Below are 17,858 nucleotides of genomic sequence, written 5' to 3'. Positions count from 1 at the left end.
GTGTCTCGGTGATGTTTGTAGCCCCCTGTCGGTTGTCATTGTATTGTATTGGTTTTTATAAAGTAATAAAGTTTTTTCTCTAAAAAACGTCAAACATCGCGAGATCCTTGATACAAATAAGTGAAATGTCGCGAGAGGACGATCGGCATGGCGCTGTGGGCTCAGAGTAAAAATAAGCAAAATATCACGAGACGACAGTAGTGCCTCGAGTAGGCGAAACATCGCGAGAGAACGGAAGTTCACATTCCCGCCATCATCGCGCAGTGTCGCGCAGCGTCGCGCGGCTCCACTGTCAACAACACAGGTAGGAGAGCAGGTGAACACCGGCAAAACAAACTCTCTGCCCCCGGAGGACCTACATCATCTGTACTGTACTTTAGAAGTTCGACGACGAACCCGCACTATTGGCAGGTAAAGAACAACCCAGTGCAACCAAACCGTGACACTGTTTTCATCACCCACATTTCAATCAGGCAAATTAGCCAGGGAGCTAGCCTGCTAGCCTACCTGCTAATGTCGGCCTCCTCCATCCATTCAGGAGACGACATTACCAGCATCCTCTTTCTCCTCCTTCCTCTTCTCTTTCCTCTTCTAACTGCTGGTTCTGAAATCATGTCTGACTTCCCTCGTCCCAATGACATTAAGCTAGCTCCGGGTTTACAAAAAACACAAAAAAACGTTAGGTGCACCTTCGCTCACATAGTGCTAGTTTGGTGGCTAATGCAAACACAGCTTACGTTGTCTCGTAATTGAACCACGAGTCAGTTCGTGTAACACCAAGTCCCTGTTTTATTTAAAAAAAAATAATAATAAAATGTTGGAGCATGTTGTCTGCGTTATAAAGAGCCGGTGATGCTGCTGAACTGGCGGCTGTGGTTTAACTTGACTTGGGAGTTTACTGTGACTTTTAGCTGAAACTCAGGCTTTGATAAACATGAGCACCATCACTGTGCAGGCTAATTTGGTTTTATTAGTAGGTGATATAACCTGTGGCATTAAGCGCTCCAGCCCTGCTTCAACTAATGTTGTATTTTTGTTGTTGACTTGTAAATGTGTGATCCCTGTAACTACTGTTTACACTTTGCACTACAGTCACTTTACTCATACAGTCATGTTTACATCCTCCATGGACAGCGTGGAAAGTTAAAACACTTATTATTTGTTTTGGCATACTTTAGTCACTCAATCGATCAATCAATTATTTATAAAGCACTTTAAAAACAACACAGTTTGCCAAAGAGCTGTACACAGACATGGGGACAGATAGAAAATCATAAAACAAAACGTTTTACGCAGTTATTTGTATTGTTTGTTTTTTTTTATTTTATAATTAAAAGTGACTTGGACTTGCATGTCATGCTGCTCACTTGTGCCTTAAATTGGCTCCTGTGGACAAATAAAGTTTTCTGAATCTTGTATATATTTAAATTACATTGTATTCATCAGACGTCAGTGATGCACCGTGTTGTCGTGTTGAATCCCACCAGTTATGATTAGCTGTCTGTGGACCACAATGTGCTGTGGATGAACTGACTGTTAATTTATTTCTTCTGTTTAGGATTTGTTTTAGTCACAAGTCCCAACTTCCCCAAGGGCATCTACAGGACAGTAAGCCATGACAACCGTAGTGCCCAAACTCACTAGTGGTGGCCCTGTGAAGATCCGCATCAACAGCCTCGACCTGGGCACCACCAAATGGAAAGAGGGGACTTTTGAGATTTTGGAAAAGGACAACAAAGTCAACCTCTGTCTGAGATTCAGCTGTGGAGCATCCAAAACGTTCCAGGTATTTGTTTTGCTTTTTTTTAAACAAGAAACTAAACATACAGAGTGTTATTTGTGTTGACACATACTGAAATATAAAAAAAAATGCTTAACATTAAATCCCTTTCAACTGCTCACTGTCGTTTGTGTGTGTGAATGGATTAATCGGAGGCAAATTGGCCTATTACCATCAGTGTCGACACTTACCAGTGGGAAATGGTTTGTGTTAATGAAATACCAGCAACATACCGTGTTAAAGTAGAGACACGCTGCTATAGGATACACGTAAGTGGCATAACATGAGCCACTTTTAAATCTCTGCTTTCCGTAACTGAATCAAGTCAGGAATGCCACACAGTTTAAGAATTACACCAGCTGTGGATATGAGGAAGTGAATAGAAGTGGTTGATAGTGTCTGTTTACTGACTTGACAACAGGGAAAGGAGTGCAAAGTTAAAAATCTGAGTAAAAAGAGAACACAGCAAACATGTCGTCTCCCACACATACTAGTAATCCTGCCATCACATATTAACTTCTAACATTTATTTCCACAAACAACACAAATGTTTTGTTGTATTGATTTTCTTTGATGAGAGCTGCGGCGGCAGATGGGACCCTACTTCTGCTAAATCAGACTTTTTGTTTTTTTTCTATCTTAAAGTCCCGTTTCTAGTGTGAAAAGTGGATTCATTTGCAAAAGCAGAGTCGATGTCTGATAAACTATGTTTAGAGCTGTGTTGCTAGGCAACCGTCCAGCCCCTCCAATAAATCTTGCACGTGGCTAATGCTGAGACAGAAAACCACAACAATGATGTGTGTCAGTTATAGTTTCATTGCAAAGGGAAGTCAAGTGAACTGTTAGAAGTCATTTCCACCTGGGATCAATAAAGTAATTATGATTATAAAGTAAAAAAAAAAAGATGCACACGCGCTTGAATTCCTGCAGAATGACAAGGTTTCCACAGAGTCTTAAAGTCTAAAATCCCAATGTAAGGCCTTAAAAAGTCTTAAATACGAGCATATTTTGCATTGTAGGTTTAAATTACATTTAGTGAAGTTTTACATCCTTCCATCCATTTATTGCCACTTCATTTGCACTATGACCCCGTCTGGTCCAACCCAGGTTTGTCCTGAGCTGATAGTTGAATGACAATAAATTCTGTTATTTTGAAAGTAATTTCTCTGATTTTCCTTAATTTTCATACTTCATATAGGTCTTAAATTTAACCCATAATGGTCTTAAAAAGTCTTAAAATTCACTTACTCAAATCTGCAGAAACCCTGGAATGAATTGAACGGAAGAACTTTTTGAGATGACGACATTCATTCAAGTCTGTTTTATGTCACATTCTGCGATTAATGATCTGTGGCTCAGCACTGAACCCACAAATGAACTGGATTAGTAAACAAATCTCAGTCATGACTCAGAGGGTTCGGTTTTCTGCCAAAAATAACCACGTTTTAAACATTTATGTAATAATGACAACACCACCCACCCAGTCAGGCTTGAAGATTTGTCCACTAACACAAGCAGATCTATTAAAATACAACCAAACGTGTTTTCCAGTTTATTTACAGATGCCTTTTTATATTCAGATCTAATCACCCTACATATAAACACCAGGGTTATAAAAACTGTCCACTATTAACTGGGATGATACAACTTCTAATAATGAAATAAACTGCTACCTTGAATGTGATGTGATCATACTTCAGTCACAGCTCAGACCATCAGAATAAGCTGTGGGAATAATCATGGAATAACATAGAGACAGAGATGAGAAAGGAAAACTACATCTCTTTAGTGGTTTGACATGTTTTTATGGGGTTTCTCTGCAAGTCTGCAAAAGGGATCTGAGTGAATCGGGAAAAAAAAATCATAGAATTGTTTTCTTGATTTTTAGCTCAACCAGAACCTGAAGAACTTCACCCAGAATTTGAATCGGATCATCCTGACGCTGAAGGACAACTGTGTGATCAGCTTCGACAGGATGCCCTCGTCTGTGACTCAGAAGACTAAAGAATATCTGGAAAAGCTGAAACAGGGGAAAACAGGTCATTACACTACTGCTCATTTTAAGACACAATATTACCTCCTTATGTCTGCTCATAAATTTGTGATCTTTCACAGTGTGGACATTATTTAGTTATTGTTTTTACTTGCAGCTTAGCTTGAGTGGTATTTTTTTTCTACTTAAAGCAAAGTTTCTACATATTTCTACCACTTAAGGATTTATAGAAATGTAAGAATGTCAGAATACGTCCACATGAGAACAGCTGACAACAGTATGAGAAGGATGAGCAACACTCCTTTCTTATCTATTACCATATTTATTTACGTTTTCAATACAGTCCCTGAACTGTCAGTCAGTGCATAATTCATTGTTCAGGTGAACTGGGTAATGATGAAATACCAGTGCAGAGTTGAAGCTGTTTATAGTTCTTGAGACCTTTGAGGTTTTGTATTACTACAGTGAAATTAGCGAAAGAAATTGCCATATATTAGATTTTTACAATATATATTGCTTAAAAAAATATACATTTCCCTGAGTTGTTGTTCTTCATTCTTAAATTGTGTAGTTTTGAAGTCATCCCATGGAAGTGCTAACTTCAGTGTGCTTGGAAACCGCCCAGTGAAAAACGAGACCAGTCCATCAGGAGACAGACAGGTGAGAAACGACTAAAAAAAAAAAAAAACACAACGTGAAACTTAAACATTTAGACAAACATGCACTTTCCTTCAACTTGTGACTTGACTGTTTAGGCCCAGAACGTGTTTCAGACGACGCCGCGGCGGCAAAGCGCCGAGGGCCGCGATGACACGACACCGAGGAAACCGCTGGGAAGCCCAAGCAGAGCAGCCTCCACTCCAACTCGAACTGGACTGTCTGAAAACAGGTATGTCACCAAACTGTGGTTACACACACACACACACACACACGCACAGATCAGCATCATATCTTTATCCTCTGTGCGCGGTTTGTCCAGCCTTAGGTGGGTTGTGAAGTATTTTGTTGCTGTATTTTCAGGAGTGAGAAGAGAAAGCGACTGCTCAACTCTGAAAGTGACCTCACTGAGGACTATCCCAAGGAAAATGACTCCTCCAGGTAAAAGCAGCACTGCTCACTCTCCACACCACTTTTTCTACCTGTAGGCAGGTAGATTTGTTTTGCAGTCAGGTGATGACATCCTTTTGCATTGACACAAATACAAAACTCACAACATGTAAACAAACGTATGAGCTGAGTATAATTTTTTGCAGCCACAAAACCACTTTAGGAAGAACTAAAAAGCACAAAGTGTTGACCTGGCCTCCAAATTCACTAGATCCACTATGGGATGATCCACTATAGAGGCCCCTCCCCTCAAAGAGGGCATAGAGGGAAGGTGGTCATAATGTTATGCCTGATCGCTGTGTATGTGTGTGTGTGTGTATATTTTAGCAACAACAAGGCCACTTCAGACCCATCCAGGAAGTTTCTGCTGAGCTGCAAAGAGAAGCTGAAGACTGCAGAGGAGAACAGGAGCTCAGGTGAACATCAGTAATATGTCGTTTACACATTTACTTCAGTCGGCAAAATTCTGTTTAGCTGCATAATTTCTAAGAGTTCTGCTGCACATCTTGTGACGAGCCCATGCAAATGTTTGAAGCTGGTTTTGTTTTTGGCGGCGTGCAGCACCTCTAGGTTCAACTCCCCTTCAGCCAACGTCCTTCTACGGAAGCCGATCTGTGACTAAAGACTACAGCCAGAGCCACTCCTTCCTTGACAGGTGAATGTCTTTGGAGGTTTGTGCTAGAATGCACAAGCCTAACGGTGTTTAAACGTGAAATGAAAGAGTGATCGTAACAATCCTTGCTAATCACACCCAGGCCATCCAGCACCGCACAGAGCTCCACGGCCAAGAGGAGCCTGATGCTTCCCAACCACTCCACTCCCTTCAAGAAAGCTCGGCCCTCTCTGGACTACGGAGGCTGGAACAAGCAGAGGCCCTCGACCCTGACACAGCCTCAGCTGCCCCTGCAAGGGTAAGACTCAACCAAATGCATGAAACACTTGTTAAAAAAATAGAGAAACCATTTGTAAGAAAAAAAAATGTCAAATTTTGCAGATTTTCCAATCTGGGCAACACTTGCTACATGAACGCCATCCTGCAGTCGCTCTTCAGCCTCCCCTCCTTTTCCAACGACATGCTGAAGCAGAGCATCCCCTGGAAGAAGGTGCCCATCAACGCGCTGCTCAGGTACAAAACTGTGCTCGTTTAGATCGAAGGGAGACGGTTTAGTCGAAAACTTTACCCCTTTATCGTTCCTCTGGGTGGGTTATGGGTCAGCAGCATCTTTTTGAACCAATCACAGCTCTGGACACAAGTTGTGTTTGAGTAAACGCTGCATGATGCAATATGTCGTTTATGTCTGGTTTCATTGATAAAAGTCATTATTGGTGCAAAAAGACTGGAATGATAAGAGGTTAACGCACAGGTGTCAAACATATGGCCCGCGGGCCAAAAGTGGCCTGTCAGAGGGTCCGATCTGGCCCGCGGGATGAATTTGCAAAGTGCAAAAATTACATTGAAGACATTAACTGCAAATTTTCCAATGAAAGTAACTACTTTTCCTTGGTTTCACATAATTTTAGAGAGAGCTGTGGACGTAACACAACACTTAGACATACAGAAATTGCAGAAACATCTGGTTGTTCATAAAAGATTTTGTAATAGTTCATTAAATGTAAACACTTTCATAATGTACTTGTTTGTGCTAAAACAAAGGGAAACATTTGAAGTTGTCATTATTTGAAGGTCTGGCCCCTTTGAGATCATATTGTTTCTGTACGTGGCCCCTGAACCAACATGAGTTTGACACCCCTGGGTTAACGTGTCTGAAATCGTTTTACAAATGGGGAAAAGTGAAATGTTTAATACATTTGAGACGGTCTTAAAAAGGATTTTCTAATGCGCGACTTTAATCAGAGCTGACAACGTTTTAAAACATGTTCTAAATGTTTCCCTCCCGAAGGCGTTTCGCTCACCTGATGGTCAAGAAGGACGTGGGATGCCCAGAGACAAAGAAGGACCTGTTGAGGAAAGTGAAGAGCGCCATCTCCTCCACAGCCGAGCGGTTCTCAGGAAACATGCAGAACGTAAGTTCTGTCTCCAGAATTGATTGTTCTTACTAGTTTCCTCAGACACGTTTAAAAATAGAGTCTAAAGTGTGTTTATGGTTAAAGGTAGATGCTGCTTCTGTGCCATACGTGTAAAAAAGGATGGCAGATCTCTAAAGTGTACACATAGCATTTTTATTTCGGACATTAAAGAAATACAGTTAAAAGCAAAAATAGTCACATAAACAAAATAGTAACATACACTTAGATTTATTCAGACTTAAGGACAAATTAAACGCCTTTATTTCCGGTATCACATCTTTTCTCCGTGTCTCTTATTCGTCAGGATGCTCATGAGTTCTTGAGTCAGTGTTTGGACCAGCTGAAGGACGACGTGGAGAAAATGAACAAGAGCTGGACGAACGACTCTGAGAACGGTCCAGAGGCAGCGTCCTCGTCGGTGAAGGCGGAGCCCGGGGACGAGGTGGACACCTGCCGCATCTACACCTGCCCCGTGGCCGTGAACATGGAGTTCGAAGTGCAGCACACGATCACCTGCAAAGGGTGAGGCCCGTCTCCTGCTGGGAAACGTGTTCAGTGTGGTGGTTTTAGAGGCTGTGAAAGGGTTTGTGACGCCTTTATGTCGTGTTGCAGCTGTGGCGAAGTGGTGACCAAGCGAGAGCAGTTCAACGACTTGTCCATCGACCTCCCGCGCAGAAAGAAAACACTTCCTCTTCGGTCCATCCAAGATTCTCTGGATCTCTTTTTTAGGGTAATTCTTTTCTTTATCTGCAGTCTAATCCACATTTATGGTAAAAAAGTAAAACTTGGATACATAGAACATATTCTTAATGTAACTTTCATCCCTTTTTTCCTTCTGCAGATGGAGGAGATTGAGTACTCGTGTGAAAAGTGCAATGGAAAATCAGCGACTGTTACACATAAATTCAGCAAACTACCAAGGTATCTACTACTTCAGCTATTAAAATAAAAAACATCTTATTTTTATCATACAGTCCGAAACTCTACAAGTCCAGTCGTCTTTTAGCCTTTTGGACAAATCTGTTCCATAATTTCCCTCCACATACAGGAAAACAAAGTGTTTTTTAATGTATATTGTCCCTTTTTTAAGACCTCGTATAAAAGGAAGTACCTAAACGTTGGTTTTTATATGTGATGCATCTCTTTCCCGCTCCACAGAGTGCTCATTCTCCACCTGAAACGGTACAGCTTTAACGCTCAGCTGTCTCTGAACAGCAAGTTGGGGCAGCAGGTGGTGATCCCCCGATACCTGACCCTGCTGTCCCACTGCACCGAGTCCACCCGGCCCCCCGTCAGTCTGGGCTGGAGTTCCCAAGCCTCTGTGTAAGACATTAAACACGTTTTATCTCGCTGTGTAACTACTTCTGATCTACTGAGTTAATGAAGCAAATACACATCTTTGTTTGTCCCTTAAAAAAAAGGTCCAGGACGCTTAAAATGTCCCAGTCGGTCAACTCCCCTAATGCACCTTTCCGGTGAGTTCTGATAGTTTGGCAGAATTTTAAATGGTGATGAGGACTGAGCTGTATTTCATGCATAATCACGTGTTCACAACATTTTCTGCTGTTTGAGAGACGAATTAATGCAGCAGATTGACTAAATATTTTACTTTTTACATTTGAACATTTAAGATGTTGCTGTTTATTCTTTACTCTGCCTCTTTGATTTGACTGACGTTAAAATGAAATGATTGTGCAGGAGGATCGGAGGGAAAGCTGCCAACTCCACGTCCATCCTCGTGGACTCCGACTGTGAGGAGGAGCCCAACAGAAAAGTCAACACGAGCCGCAAGCGACGCCTCAGCAGCTGTTTGCCCGATGAGGACGAGCATCTAGAGGAGGTGAGTGTGCGTTCGTCTCGTACGCCTCGACGTTTAGGATCGAACGTCCTTTCAACGTGTCCGAAAACAAACGAAACTGTCTCACAGCAGCAACCGAGGGCAGCAGCAGTCGATCCGACCGAATTCTGTGGCTTAAACGATGATGAAATGCTGGCGGCCGTGCTGGAGATGAGTCGGCAGGAGGCCGGTCTCTCTGCACCGCCGCCCCTGGAGGACGAGCCGACCAGCAGCCCCGACACAGGGTTTGGAGACACGGACGCTCATGATCTGGCTTATCACACAGACCTGCTGGAAACAGACAACAAACAGCCTGCAGGTACGACAACGACCAGGAATCCAGACGAGAAGAGTTAGAGATACCTTCTAAATATGCATCAATCCACGTCTTTCACTTCCATTACCGATATCTGAGGTTTAGTATCAGCCGATACCGATGCAGAAAACCAGCGCTGAATTATCTCAGTGTCTCATTGTGTGGAAAAAAAAGGATCATTCTTTTGTGCAACATTAGACTTGACTTAAACATTTCTTTTCTAATAACCGATAAATTATACTGAATTATTTATTAAATAACTGCATGAGTGCAGCAATCTTAAATTAATCAGTCGCTTCACAAGCTGGTTAAATATGTTAAAGAATATAACAAAACTTGGTTTTACACTGACTAAATTAGGATTAAATTATAACGACCAATGTAAAATAAATAATAAAGGAGCTGAAATTGAGCTTAAACAGCTTAACTAGCTAGTTTGGTAGACTTTCAGTGGTTTAGTGCAAATAACATTTATAAGCAACTGAATAAAAAAATAGATTCACTATCTTAGTCAAAATATTAAACACAACCTCTCCTGGTTCAGTCAGTTTATTATGAGTGTAACATCCAGTGTAAAATAATAAAGGAGCTGAAACTGAAGAAAAAATACAAAGTAAAAATAAACAGGAATTAAATGGGTTTGAATTGGTGTAATTAGGAATTTTAAATCCAATTTAAAATAAATTGAGATTATTGTTGCTGGCACATTAATGAGTGGAAAAGTTTCCTCCTTCACATTGAGCTGCTTCATGTCGCCTCCTTTTACTGATGCCAGCGTCGTATCGGTGCATCTCTACCTATGAAAATGACTGACCGGTGTTGGTGTTTGTGCAGGTGTGCTGGATTCCCTGGACCTGACCATGGATGAGAACAAGGAGAACCAGACTCCGGAGAGTGTGCAGCAGCAGCAAGGGGAGCTGGACTGGGTCCAGCAGTACAGTCTGGACCAGGAGAGGGAGGAGCAGGAGCTGCAGCAGGCGCTGGCCCAGAGCCTCCAGGAGCATGTGAGACCGAAGACCATGTCACATTTACAGGAGATTCCTTTAATAATTAGAACAACACGTTCTAATGTGTTTTATTTCTCTGTTTTCCGCCTTTCTGAAGGAGGCGCAGGAGATGAGAGAGGACGATGATCTGAAGAGAGCGACTGAGCTCAGCCTGCAAGGTATGAACCACGTGTTCGGTACATGTTGTGCATCTAACTGTGGAAATATATTCTCTCCTACAAAGCACTTGTTTGGCTGTGAATCTGTGTTTGTGAGTTGTGAATGGAGGAAGGAGCGGCCAGTGTTCAGACTGTTTCATCATGTGAAAGACCAGTATTAATACCTGTGTCTAAACCCAACAGAGTTTAACAACTCTCTGCCGGAGCTGCTGTGCTCGGACGATGATTCTGGGAACGAGGACGTGCTGGACATGGAGTACACCGAGGCAGAGGTCGAGAACCTGAAAAGAAACGCTGAGGTAAACGTGGAGAATATTACAGTTAAAGGTCGACATATAGCACATTTAAAAAAAAAACTGGGCCAAAGTGCTGCACAAGTGCACGATGGAGAATGTATAGACATACACAAATAAGAGAACAATCTACACAGAAAAGAAATACAGGAAACATGGAGGATACAGGAGAAATACACAATCAGTCAACACTCAACATGAGTTAAAAGCCAAAGAAAAGAAATGTCCTGAACCTCAGGGTTCTAGTTAGAACACAGATTAGTTATTTAAGTGGTTTCTCTTTAGGACAAAGAGTCATTTTTATGCAGAAATGTAGAACGTACCTGCTTAAATAATGTGTTTCTCAGGTCTTTACGGCTACAACGACCTGTTTTCGTCTTCAGAAACAAACCTGCTAACGTAGCTTCTCATCCACAGAGCGGAGAACTGAGCAACTCCTTCAGACTCATCAGCGTCGTCAGTCACATCGGGAGCAGCTCCTCCTCTGGTGAGAACACGTCCTCATAAGAGACACTTTGATCAGTCATGTCCTGGTGGCGAAGGCTCAATACACTTTATATACAGTTTATTTAGTTTGATGTGACATGTAGTTTCATTGTTTCGATTCTGCTTTAAAATAAACTGTTTTATGTTTGGTTCACATTGGTGATACTGTATATTACAATTTAATTTATTTCATGCTTATTTTTTAGACTTCTTATGTCCTACTAATCCAAAATACCTAAAGATCTTAATTTTATCTTAAAGAAATTAAAATGTATTAGAAACGAATGCTAAGGTCTCAGTAGGTTAACAAATTAAAGGGAATCCTGAAAACCAGATTACGCCCTCTGCTGGTCACACAATTATATCGACTTTTAACTTTCTCCTGGTGCATCGTTAAATCTTTAATTAATAATAATAACTTGCTTTTAATCACAAATACAAATAAAAATGAGTTTTGCTTTACATGTGAACAACTTTAAGACAAATTCAGTCAAGTCTTTGTGTGTGAAATAAATGTGCAGCTCTGTTATATTTCATGATTGGAGACAGAAACGGGATCACAAAGAGTCTGATTTAACCAGAGAAGTGACAGTGCTTGACGTCTTCATTCGTTCGCTCCCTCCTAGGCCACTACATCAGCGACGTGTACGACATGAAGAAACAGTCCTGGCTGACCTACAATGACCTGGACGTGTCGCGCACACAGGAAGCTGCCGTCCAGCGAGACCGCGACCGCAGCGGATACATCTTCTTCTACATGCACAAGTGAGTCTGCAGAGACGAGCAGCTCCGTACATTAACCCTCATCTGGCTTATTACCTGGTTTCCACTGCAGATCAGATTATAAATAAATAAATAGAATAGAATAGAATAGAATAGAATAGAATGCCAGTATATTATGAGATTCACTGCAGACACAAAGTATATACAAAATAGTGTGAAAGGTACTAGTTACAAGAGAGTGCAAATACTAAATATTGAAAATATATATAAAAATGACATTTATTCATAGGTGTTATATGTTAAGTACAGGAGCACTGAGCTCTGATAGCAAAGAATAAGTCTGCATAAAACTAGCTTTAGTTATGATCAGTGATTAGTGGAGTTCTGCTGGAACGGGAACTAATTACCGACAGAAAATGGGAAAATCACGCAGAAAAAATCCAGGTCTATGCACTGAAGTGGGTTTGAAAGAGTAAAAGTAAAAGCAGCTGTATAACGGCTCATCTTTTTGTATCGACTAAGCTACTTTCACCAATTAATTTCCCTTGCGGATCATTAAAAACGGTCTAAATTAAATGTAACAGGCTGGAGAAGGCGGAAGCTTTTATGAAATGACTCCAGCTCATTAAATTAAAGAGCTTTTACTTATTCAAGCCTGTGACGGGGCGATGGGGTATTAAAAACTAAAATAAAGAACATAACTGCATCAACCTCATATAATGTCGACATCCAACTATGTAGACAAATGCAGACAAAAGAAATATAATAAAATCTAGTTCCAAATTATTGCGATGGTCTGATTTGAAAACCACTCAAACACACCTGTAGACAGTGATGTTATGGAGCGATGTTCAATCTGTCTGACTCTCTAATATCTGTGGATCCAACATCTTTTAGAGGTGGTTTTGGAACCTTTTCCAGTCTGATGAGCAACGACAACAACTCTTTTTCTGAGCTCCTCAGATCAGAGTCTGTTTGGCCTTGAATTCAATTTATAATCCGTGAATTACACCTCATCTATTTGTAATATTGGCTCAATTGCCTCAATATACAAAAACCAACACATAACATTTTTGTTTCATGTGTTAAATTGGGTCATTTTAGTTTAACGTCAGGACGTCTGCTGATGCTTTGAGCCATTTTTATGCAGAAATGTAAAAAAATAATAAAAGCTTCGATGCTTCATGTCAGCATTTTGTTTAATGTAGCATTTATACTAGAAAATCAACCATATCAGCCGTCTGGGCTCAGTTTGCCTGTTCGCTTGCTTCAGCCGTGTCTGTAGAGGAAAATAAAAAACAGGGATTAGAGCGAGGAAACACAGGTTTATTATAAACCTCGTATATAAACGGGCTGAACGTCCTGTCGTGTTTCCACAGAGACGTGTTCGAGCAGCTGTCTGAGATGGAACGATCTGGAGCCGGTGGAACCTCGGAGGCCGGGAGGAACGTCCTGCAGCCGCTTTGAGTGTTTTCTGGAGATCTGCACACTCACTCGATCCTCAGCTGATCCTCAGCTGATCCTCAGCTGATCCCTGCTAGATGAAGCCACCCTGTGAACAAGCCTCAGTGCTCCTGGTTGCCGTCCTCCTCCTCCTCCTCCTCCTCCTTCTTTTTGTTTGGTTGTCTTCAGGCACTCGTACGTCTCTGCTCATCACTAAACGCCAACACAGGTGGTCAAGACTTTACCGACATGCAGTTAAATGAAATGGATCAAACGTTGCCTCCGTTGTTCGGGCGTGTTCCTTCTCTATGATTTTATCAAACCGTTTTGTAATGTTTTTTTTGTTTTTTTTTTCTTTGTTTAAACAGACTTTCACTTAAAAACGTTCGAAGCACCAGATGTTTTCAGTGCTTTGTGGATTGTACGTTGACAGAACCCTTTATTTCCCATATAAACTAAATAAAGATATATTCTATGTTGGAGTATAAGCTATTATAGAGTTAGTGGGGGCCGTTGTGTTCGGCGGGTACATTTGGTGCAATATTTATGTTACGGCACAAACTGGCTAAATGAAACCGGCTTTTTCTGTCACCGTGTGGATGTTTCTCAAGTTGCTTTTTTGTGCTTGACTTATTTGTGTGTGTGCGTGTGTGTGCGTGTGTGTGTGTGTGTGGTTATCTCCATATTTTAGAGATGTGAAAGAAAGGAAAAAAAAATAATAATTTCAAGTTACTGAGCTTTTCTCAGTCAAGCCCTCAATGCTCTTTTTTGGGGGTTTTGACCTTGTGCCTCCCAAGAAAACTTTTATAAATATGTATATGAGCTTTACTTTCACAACTATACTGTTTTTTTTGAATGTTCGTCAAACCTAGACAACGAGTAAATCAGATTTTTCCTCTATTAAAAAGCCAACAGATTTTTCTATTTATTAAATGTAGGGTTGATTTACGTTAGCCCAGAATATGTTCACAGTGCAGAAGTCATTACTACTAGATCCCAGGGTGCAAAGCTACAGCAACACACCGTTTTATTTCATGTTGTCATCACCTTTAGGGCCAGTATATAATATTTAAAGGCTTGGATCTCTGCTAACCTGCTGCGATAGTTACTGTCAGACTCATAGAACGGATTCATTCATTACTCCAGACACTGGCTGGACCACAGCAGAAACGTTCAGATACATAATCAGAACCAAACCAAATGATTTCTCCAAATGTTCACATTTTAAAAATGAAGAAATAAAAATCCACACAGGCCTTTTATAGCTGGGTTTCTGGAAAGTGTGCAGCTCCTGGTAGAACAGTACGTCGTGGCACTCGGATTAGTTTCTTATGTCTGCATCAGATTTCTGAAATGCTGTGCTTCCCTGAACATCCTGTCCCTAATGCAGTGTAAGGAGGGTAAAAGGTTCTTTTGCTTTTTCTACCCTTCATACATGACTGACTCTTCCTAAAGCAGATTTTAATAAAATATCACAGTGAACGTGCGCAGACTTCTCTCTTCCTTTTTTTTATTTTTAAAACCATTCGACGACAGTCCAGTGTTTTTCATAGGACGAGGGGAATGTGGGGGGAGGGAGCGAGGGGGAAATGTTATTAGTCCTTCAAAATAAAAGCAGCAAATGCAGATTGTAAAGCAGGTGGTGTCTTCGGTCAGTGAATGAAACCTGGAGCAGCTTCGCTGTCACCTGTCCTGGTTACATCTCTTCATCAGCGGCTCCAGGTGTCGACCTGTGAGTCTGTTGTACTCACTCAGGATGTAACTTTCCCTCTGGAACATCTGGGACACAGAAAAACGATCAGATAGAAGAGTTCGTTTAGGGATGTGATGGGTGCAATATTGAGTAGAAACGAGGTGTAAAAAAAATAAAAATAAAATAATTAATGTAAAAATACAATAGTTGTAAAAAAAAATTATTAATTAAATTATTTTTTTTAAATGTATTTATTATATTTTTTTATTTATTTTTTTAATATTTATTTCTGTTTTGAATGAGTGTTCATACAATTGTGAATAATGTATTTTCTGTTTTAGAGTAAATGATCATATATTCTGTGGCAATAAAAATAATAAATAATAATTAAATAATTAAAAACAAACAAAACACAAAAGAAAAGACAAGAAATTAAAAATATCAGAAAAAAAAACAAGCTGTTAAAAAATTTAATTATTTATTATTAAATTTTTTTTTTTATTTATTTCTCTGTTTAAATGAGTGTTTATACATTTGTGAATTGTGTTGTATTTTATGTTTTTGAGTAAATGATGAGGTTATATTCCATAGCAATGAAAAATAAAATAAACAATGTTAAAAAAATAAAATTAAAAAACAAATAATATACTAAAAACATAATACAATAAAATAAAAATATCAGAAAAAAAAGAAATTAGCTGTAAATGAGGAACAAAGTTTCCCACTTTTTATAGATGCTTTAAAAGCTTTAACTTTATTAAATACAAAGCAAATGAAAATATTAACAGAAAACAAAAACATTGTTTTTGTGATTGTGATCTATGACTTGAGATCGTTCACCAACGTGCAAAGAATATTTTACTGGAACTACAAACACTATGAAAGTAATGACCATGAGGTTAAGGAGCATCTGTTCAGTACGACCACATTAAAGTAGAATAAAATAAATAATAAATCATACGAACCTCCGTCCATTCTTCCTCCGTCTCGTGTCTGTAGCCCAGGAGGTGACAGATGCCGTGTGCAGTGATGGCCTGAAACCAGAGGATGATGCTGTGAGCGGTGGCAGGTTTGTGTGGACGTGCACCAGGTGGTGACGTCTTGATTTAGCGTGTGTGGCTGAATCAGGATTATCAGGGGCTACTCACGGTGAGAGCACCGTGCAGGTCTAAGGATTCCTCCTGACACTGCTTCATCACAAACTCTACGCCGAGGAAAATGTCTCCGAGGTTCAGCTCGTCTCTATGAAGGGGGCAAGGCAGCTTACCGGGCCTCAGGTCCTGAAAGAAACACGCATATGTATGTGTGTATGTATATATATATATATAGATATATATATATATATATATATATATATATATATATAGATATATATATATATATATAAAATATATATATATATATATATATATATATATATATATACATAGATAGATAGATAGAGAGAGAGAGTATACACACTATCCAACTTTCTTTCTGCAACAGTTAACTATGTATATAATATATATTTTCTTCTCTCTGTATTTGTTCTTTTTTTTGCTTACACTATTTTATTTGGATCTTATTTTGTTTTTATTTCAGAATCAGAATTACTTTATTATTCCCAAGGGAAATTACTTTTATTACATCATCATTTCATTATTTTATCATTACAACAGCTCCTACTCAAAGTGAACTAGTGTTCAGAACAAAGGGCAATAAGAGGCAATAAGAATATTTAAATGTAACAAGGGTTGTGTGTACAATTATATAATTACACAAAGTCTCCTCCCTCCTTCTCAAAAAAAAAAAAAAACAACACAACAGAGGAATTACACCGGTAACATAAGAATAAGTAGGCAGTTATAATAAGAACACACGCATCAGTGTAGTCTTATTATCACTATTATTTGGATCTTATTTTATTCTTCTGTTAACTTAATCTTATTTTTATTTTATTTCACGTTAGTCTTATTATATTTAAATCTTATTTTATTCTTATATTCATTTTATTTTAATCTTATTTTATTAGCTATTTTTTAGTTAGTTATTAAGATGAGTTTAATCTTATTTTATTTCTAATTTAATCTTATTTTATTTCTATTTTAATTCAGTCTTATTTTATTGTGTTAAACCAATCGTATTTTATTTTATTTTAATATTATTTTATTTTTATTTTGTTTAATTTTAAATTAATTTTATCTTTAATTTATTTCAATATTATTTCATTTTCATCTTATTTTATTTTATTTAAATTTTATTTTATTCTTACTCTGTCTTTATTTTTACTTGGCGAGTCTCTGGAGTGTTTTTTATGTGCAGCTAAGATACTGTAACCAAGCAGTTTCCCCAGTGGATGAATAAAATCTAAAAGCCTAAATCTGTAGGATTATGGTCCTACCTCGTGAAATGGAAACGAGAGGACATCCGTGGGCAGATTTTTCTTCCTGTACATGTTGTTAATCTGCTGGATCCTCTGGTTGTCCACGCAGATGATGCCCAGGTCAAACTTCTGGATGCCCAGGATGTGTCTCAGCGTGTCCACGTCCCTGCGAAGCCTGGCTCGGCGCAGAGGTACCACCTTCTGGAGGTTCCGTAGCACTACTCCCATTTTAAAAAACGACGTAAACACAAAACGTGGCTAAGGAATAAAACCGGAGACATAGATGAACCAAATCTGGTCCACTCCGCTTCCAATCAGTCGGCGTGTGTGCGGCGGTTTTCCAGTTTTCTCGTTCAGTCATTCACGGCAGGCACAATTCAAGGTGACACGCACCAACGGTCTAGTTCCCCGAAACCGACAACATACTCCTTTCATCGGCGGTATAGTCGTTATAAAAACATTCATGAAAATTTTAAAAATAAAAATATGCCATTTAAGAAAATAAAAAAGACGATTTTCCGGTTCAAATTCTCTTCCAGTAACGCTGACATTCGCGGAACTGTGTTTGGTAGAGAGAGGCTGGGGAGGGGGGACCAAAATAACCGAGGGACCGGAAGTCGGAAGTGTGTTTG

At 39.6% G+C, this 17,858-nt stretch overlaps 2 protein-coding genes across 3 annotated transcripts; one reads left to right on the top strand and one right to left on the bottom strand.

Annotated features, from left to right (window-relative positions):
* Positions 1–224: 224 nt before the first annotated feature.
* On the top strand, positions 225–14,657 carry usp37 (ubiquitin specific peptidase 37). 2 transcript variants are annotated; one of them, XM_047600464.1, is made up of 24 exons: positions 225–411; positions 1,559–1,786; positions 3,669–3,819; positions 4,345–4,433; positions 4,529–4,662; positions 4,794–4,871; positions 5,208–5,296; positions 5,442–5,535; positions 5,636–5,791; positions 5,875–6,006; positions 6,782–6,905; positions 7,213–7,430; positions 7,521–7,638; positions 7,750–7,829; positions 8,067–8,231; positions 8,330–8,383; positions 8,607–8,748; positions 8,839–9,064; positions 9,896–10,065; positions 10,166–10,226; positions 10,410–10,525; positions 10,937–11,006; positions 11,632–11,770; positions 13,108–14,657. In XM_047600464.1, exons 2-24 carry the CDS (start codon positions 1,616–1,618, stop codon positions 13,193–13,195), a joined length of 2,865 nt encoding a protein of 954 aa, XP_047456420.1. In that variant the 5' UTR covers positions 225–411; positions 1,559–1,615; the 3' UTR covers positions 13,196–14,657. The 2 variants fall into 2 exon arrangements, with proteins under 2 accessions (XP_047456420.1, XP_047456419.1); XM_047600463.1 differs by having other exon boundaries at positions 226–411; positions 8,836–9,064.
* Positions 14,212–17,791, bottom strand: ybey (ybeY metalloendoribonuclease). Its single transcript, XM_047600466.1, has 4 exons — positions 17,245–17,791; positions 16,013–16,144; positions 15,830–15,898; positions 14,212–14,950 (listed from the first exon to the last, which is right to left on the bottom strand). The coding sequence occupies exons 1-4, from the start codon at positions 17,452–17,454 to the stop codon at positions 14,855–14,857; spliced, it is 507 nt and encodes a 168-aa protein (XP_047456422.1). The 5' UTR covers positions 17,455–17,791; the 3' UTR covers positions 14,212–14,854.
* Between the last annotated feature and the right edge of the window lie 67 nt (positions 17,792–17,858).

This window comes from Mugil cephalus, chromosome 12 (genome assembly GCF_022458985.1).
Source record: "Mugil cephalus isolate CIBA_MC_2020 chromosome 12, CIBA_Mcephalus_1.1, whole genome shotgun sequence".
Classification (NCBI taxonomy): Eukaryota; Metazoa; Chordata; class Actinopteri; order Mugiliformes; family Mugilidae; genus Mugil; species Mugil cephalus.
Note: the sequence above shows the minus strand (reverse complement) of the source record. Positions and strands in the feature narration are given on the sequence as shown.

Coding starts and splice junctions, on each gene's coding strand:
- ybey (XM_047600466.1), bottom strand. CDS start 17,454: ATGGGAGTAGTGCTACGGAACCTCCAGAAGGTGGTACCTCTGCGCCGA. Junction 15,899..16,012: donor ACCTGCACGGTGCTCTCACC/GTGAGTAGCCCC, acceptor CTCTGGTTTCAG/GCCATCACTGCACACGGCAT. Junction 14,951..15,829: donor CGGAGGAAGAATGGACGGAG/GTTCGTATGATT, acceptor TCTGTGTCCCAG/ATGTTCCAGAGGGAAAGTTA.
- usp37 (XM_047600463.1), top strand. CDS start 1,616: ATGACAACCGTAGTGCCCAAACTCACTAGTGGTGGCCCTGTGAAGATC. Junction 7,431..7,520: donor CACACGATCACCTGCAAAGG/GTGAGGCCCGTC, acceptor GTCGTGTTGCAG/CTGTGGCGAAGTGGTGACCA. Junction 7,830..8,066: donor AAATTCAGCAAACTACCAAG/GTATCTACTACT, acceptor CCCGCTCCACAG/AGTGCTCATTCTCCACCTGA.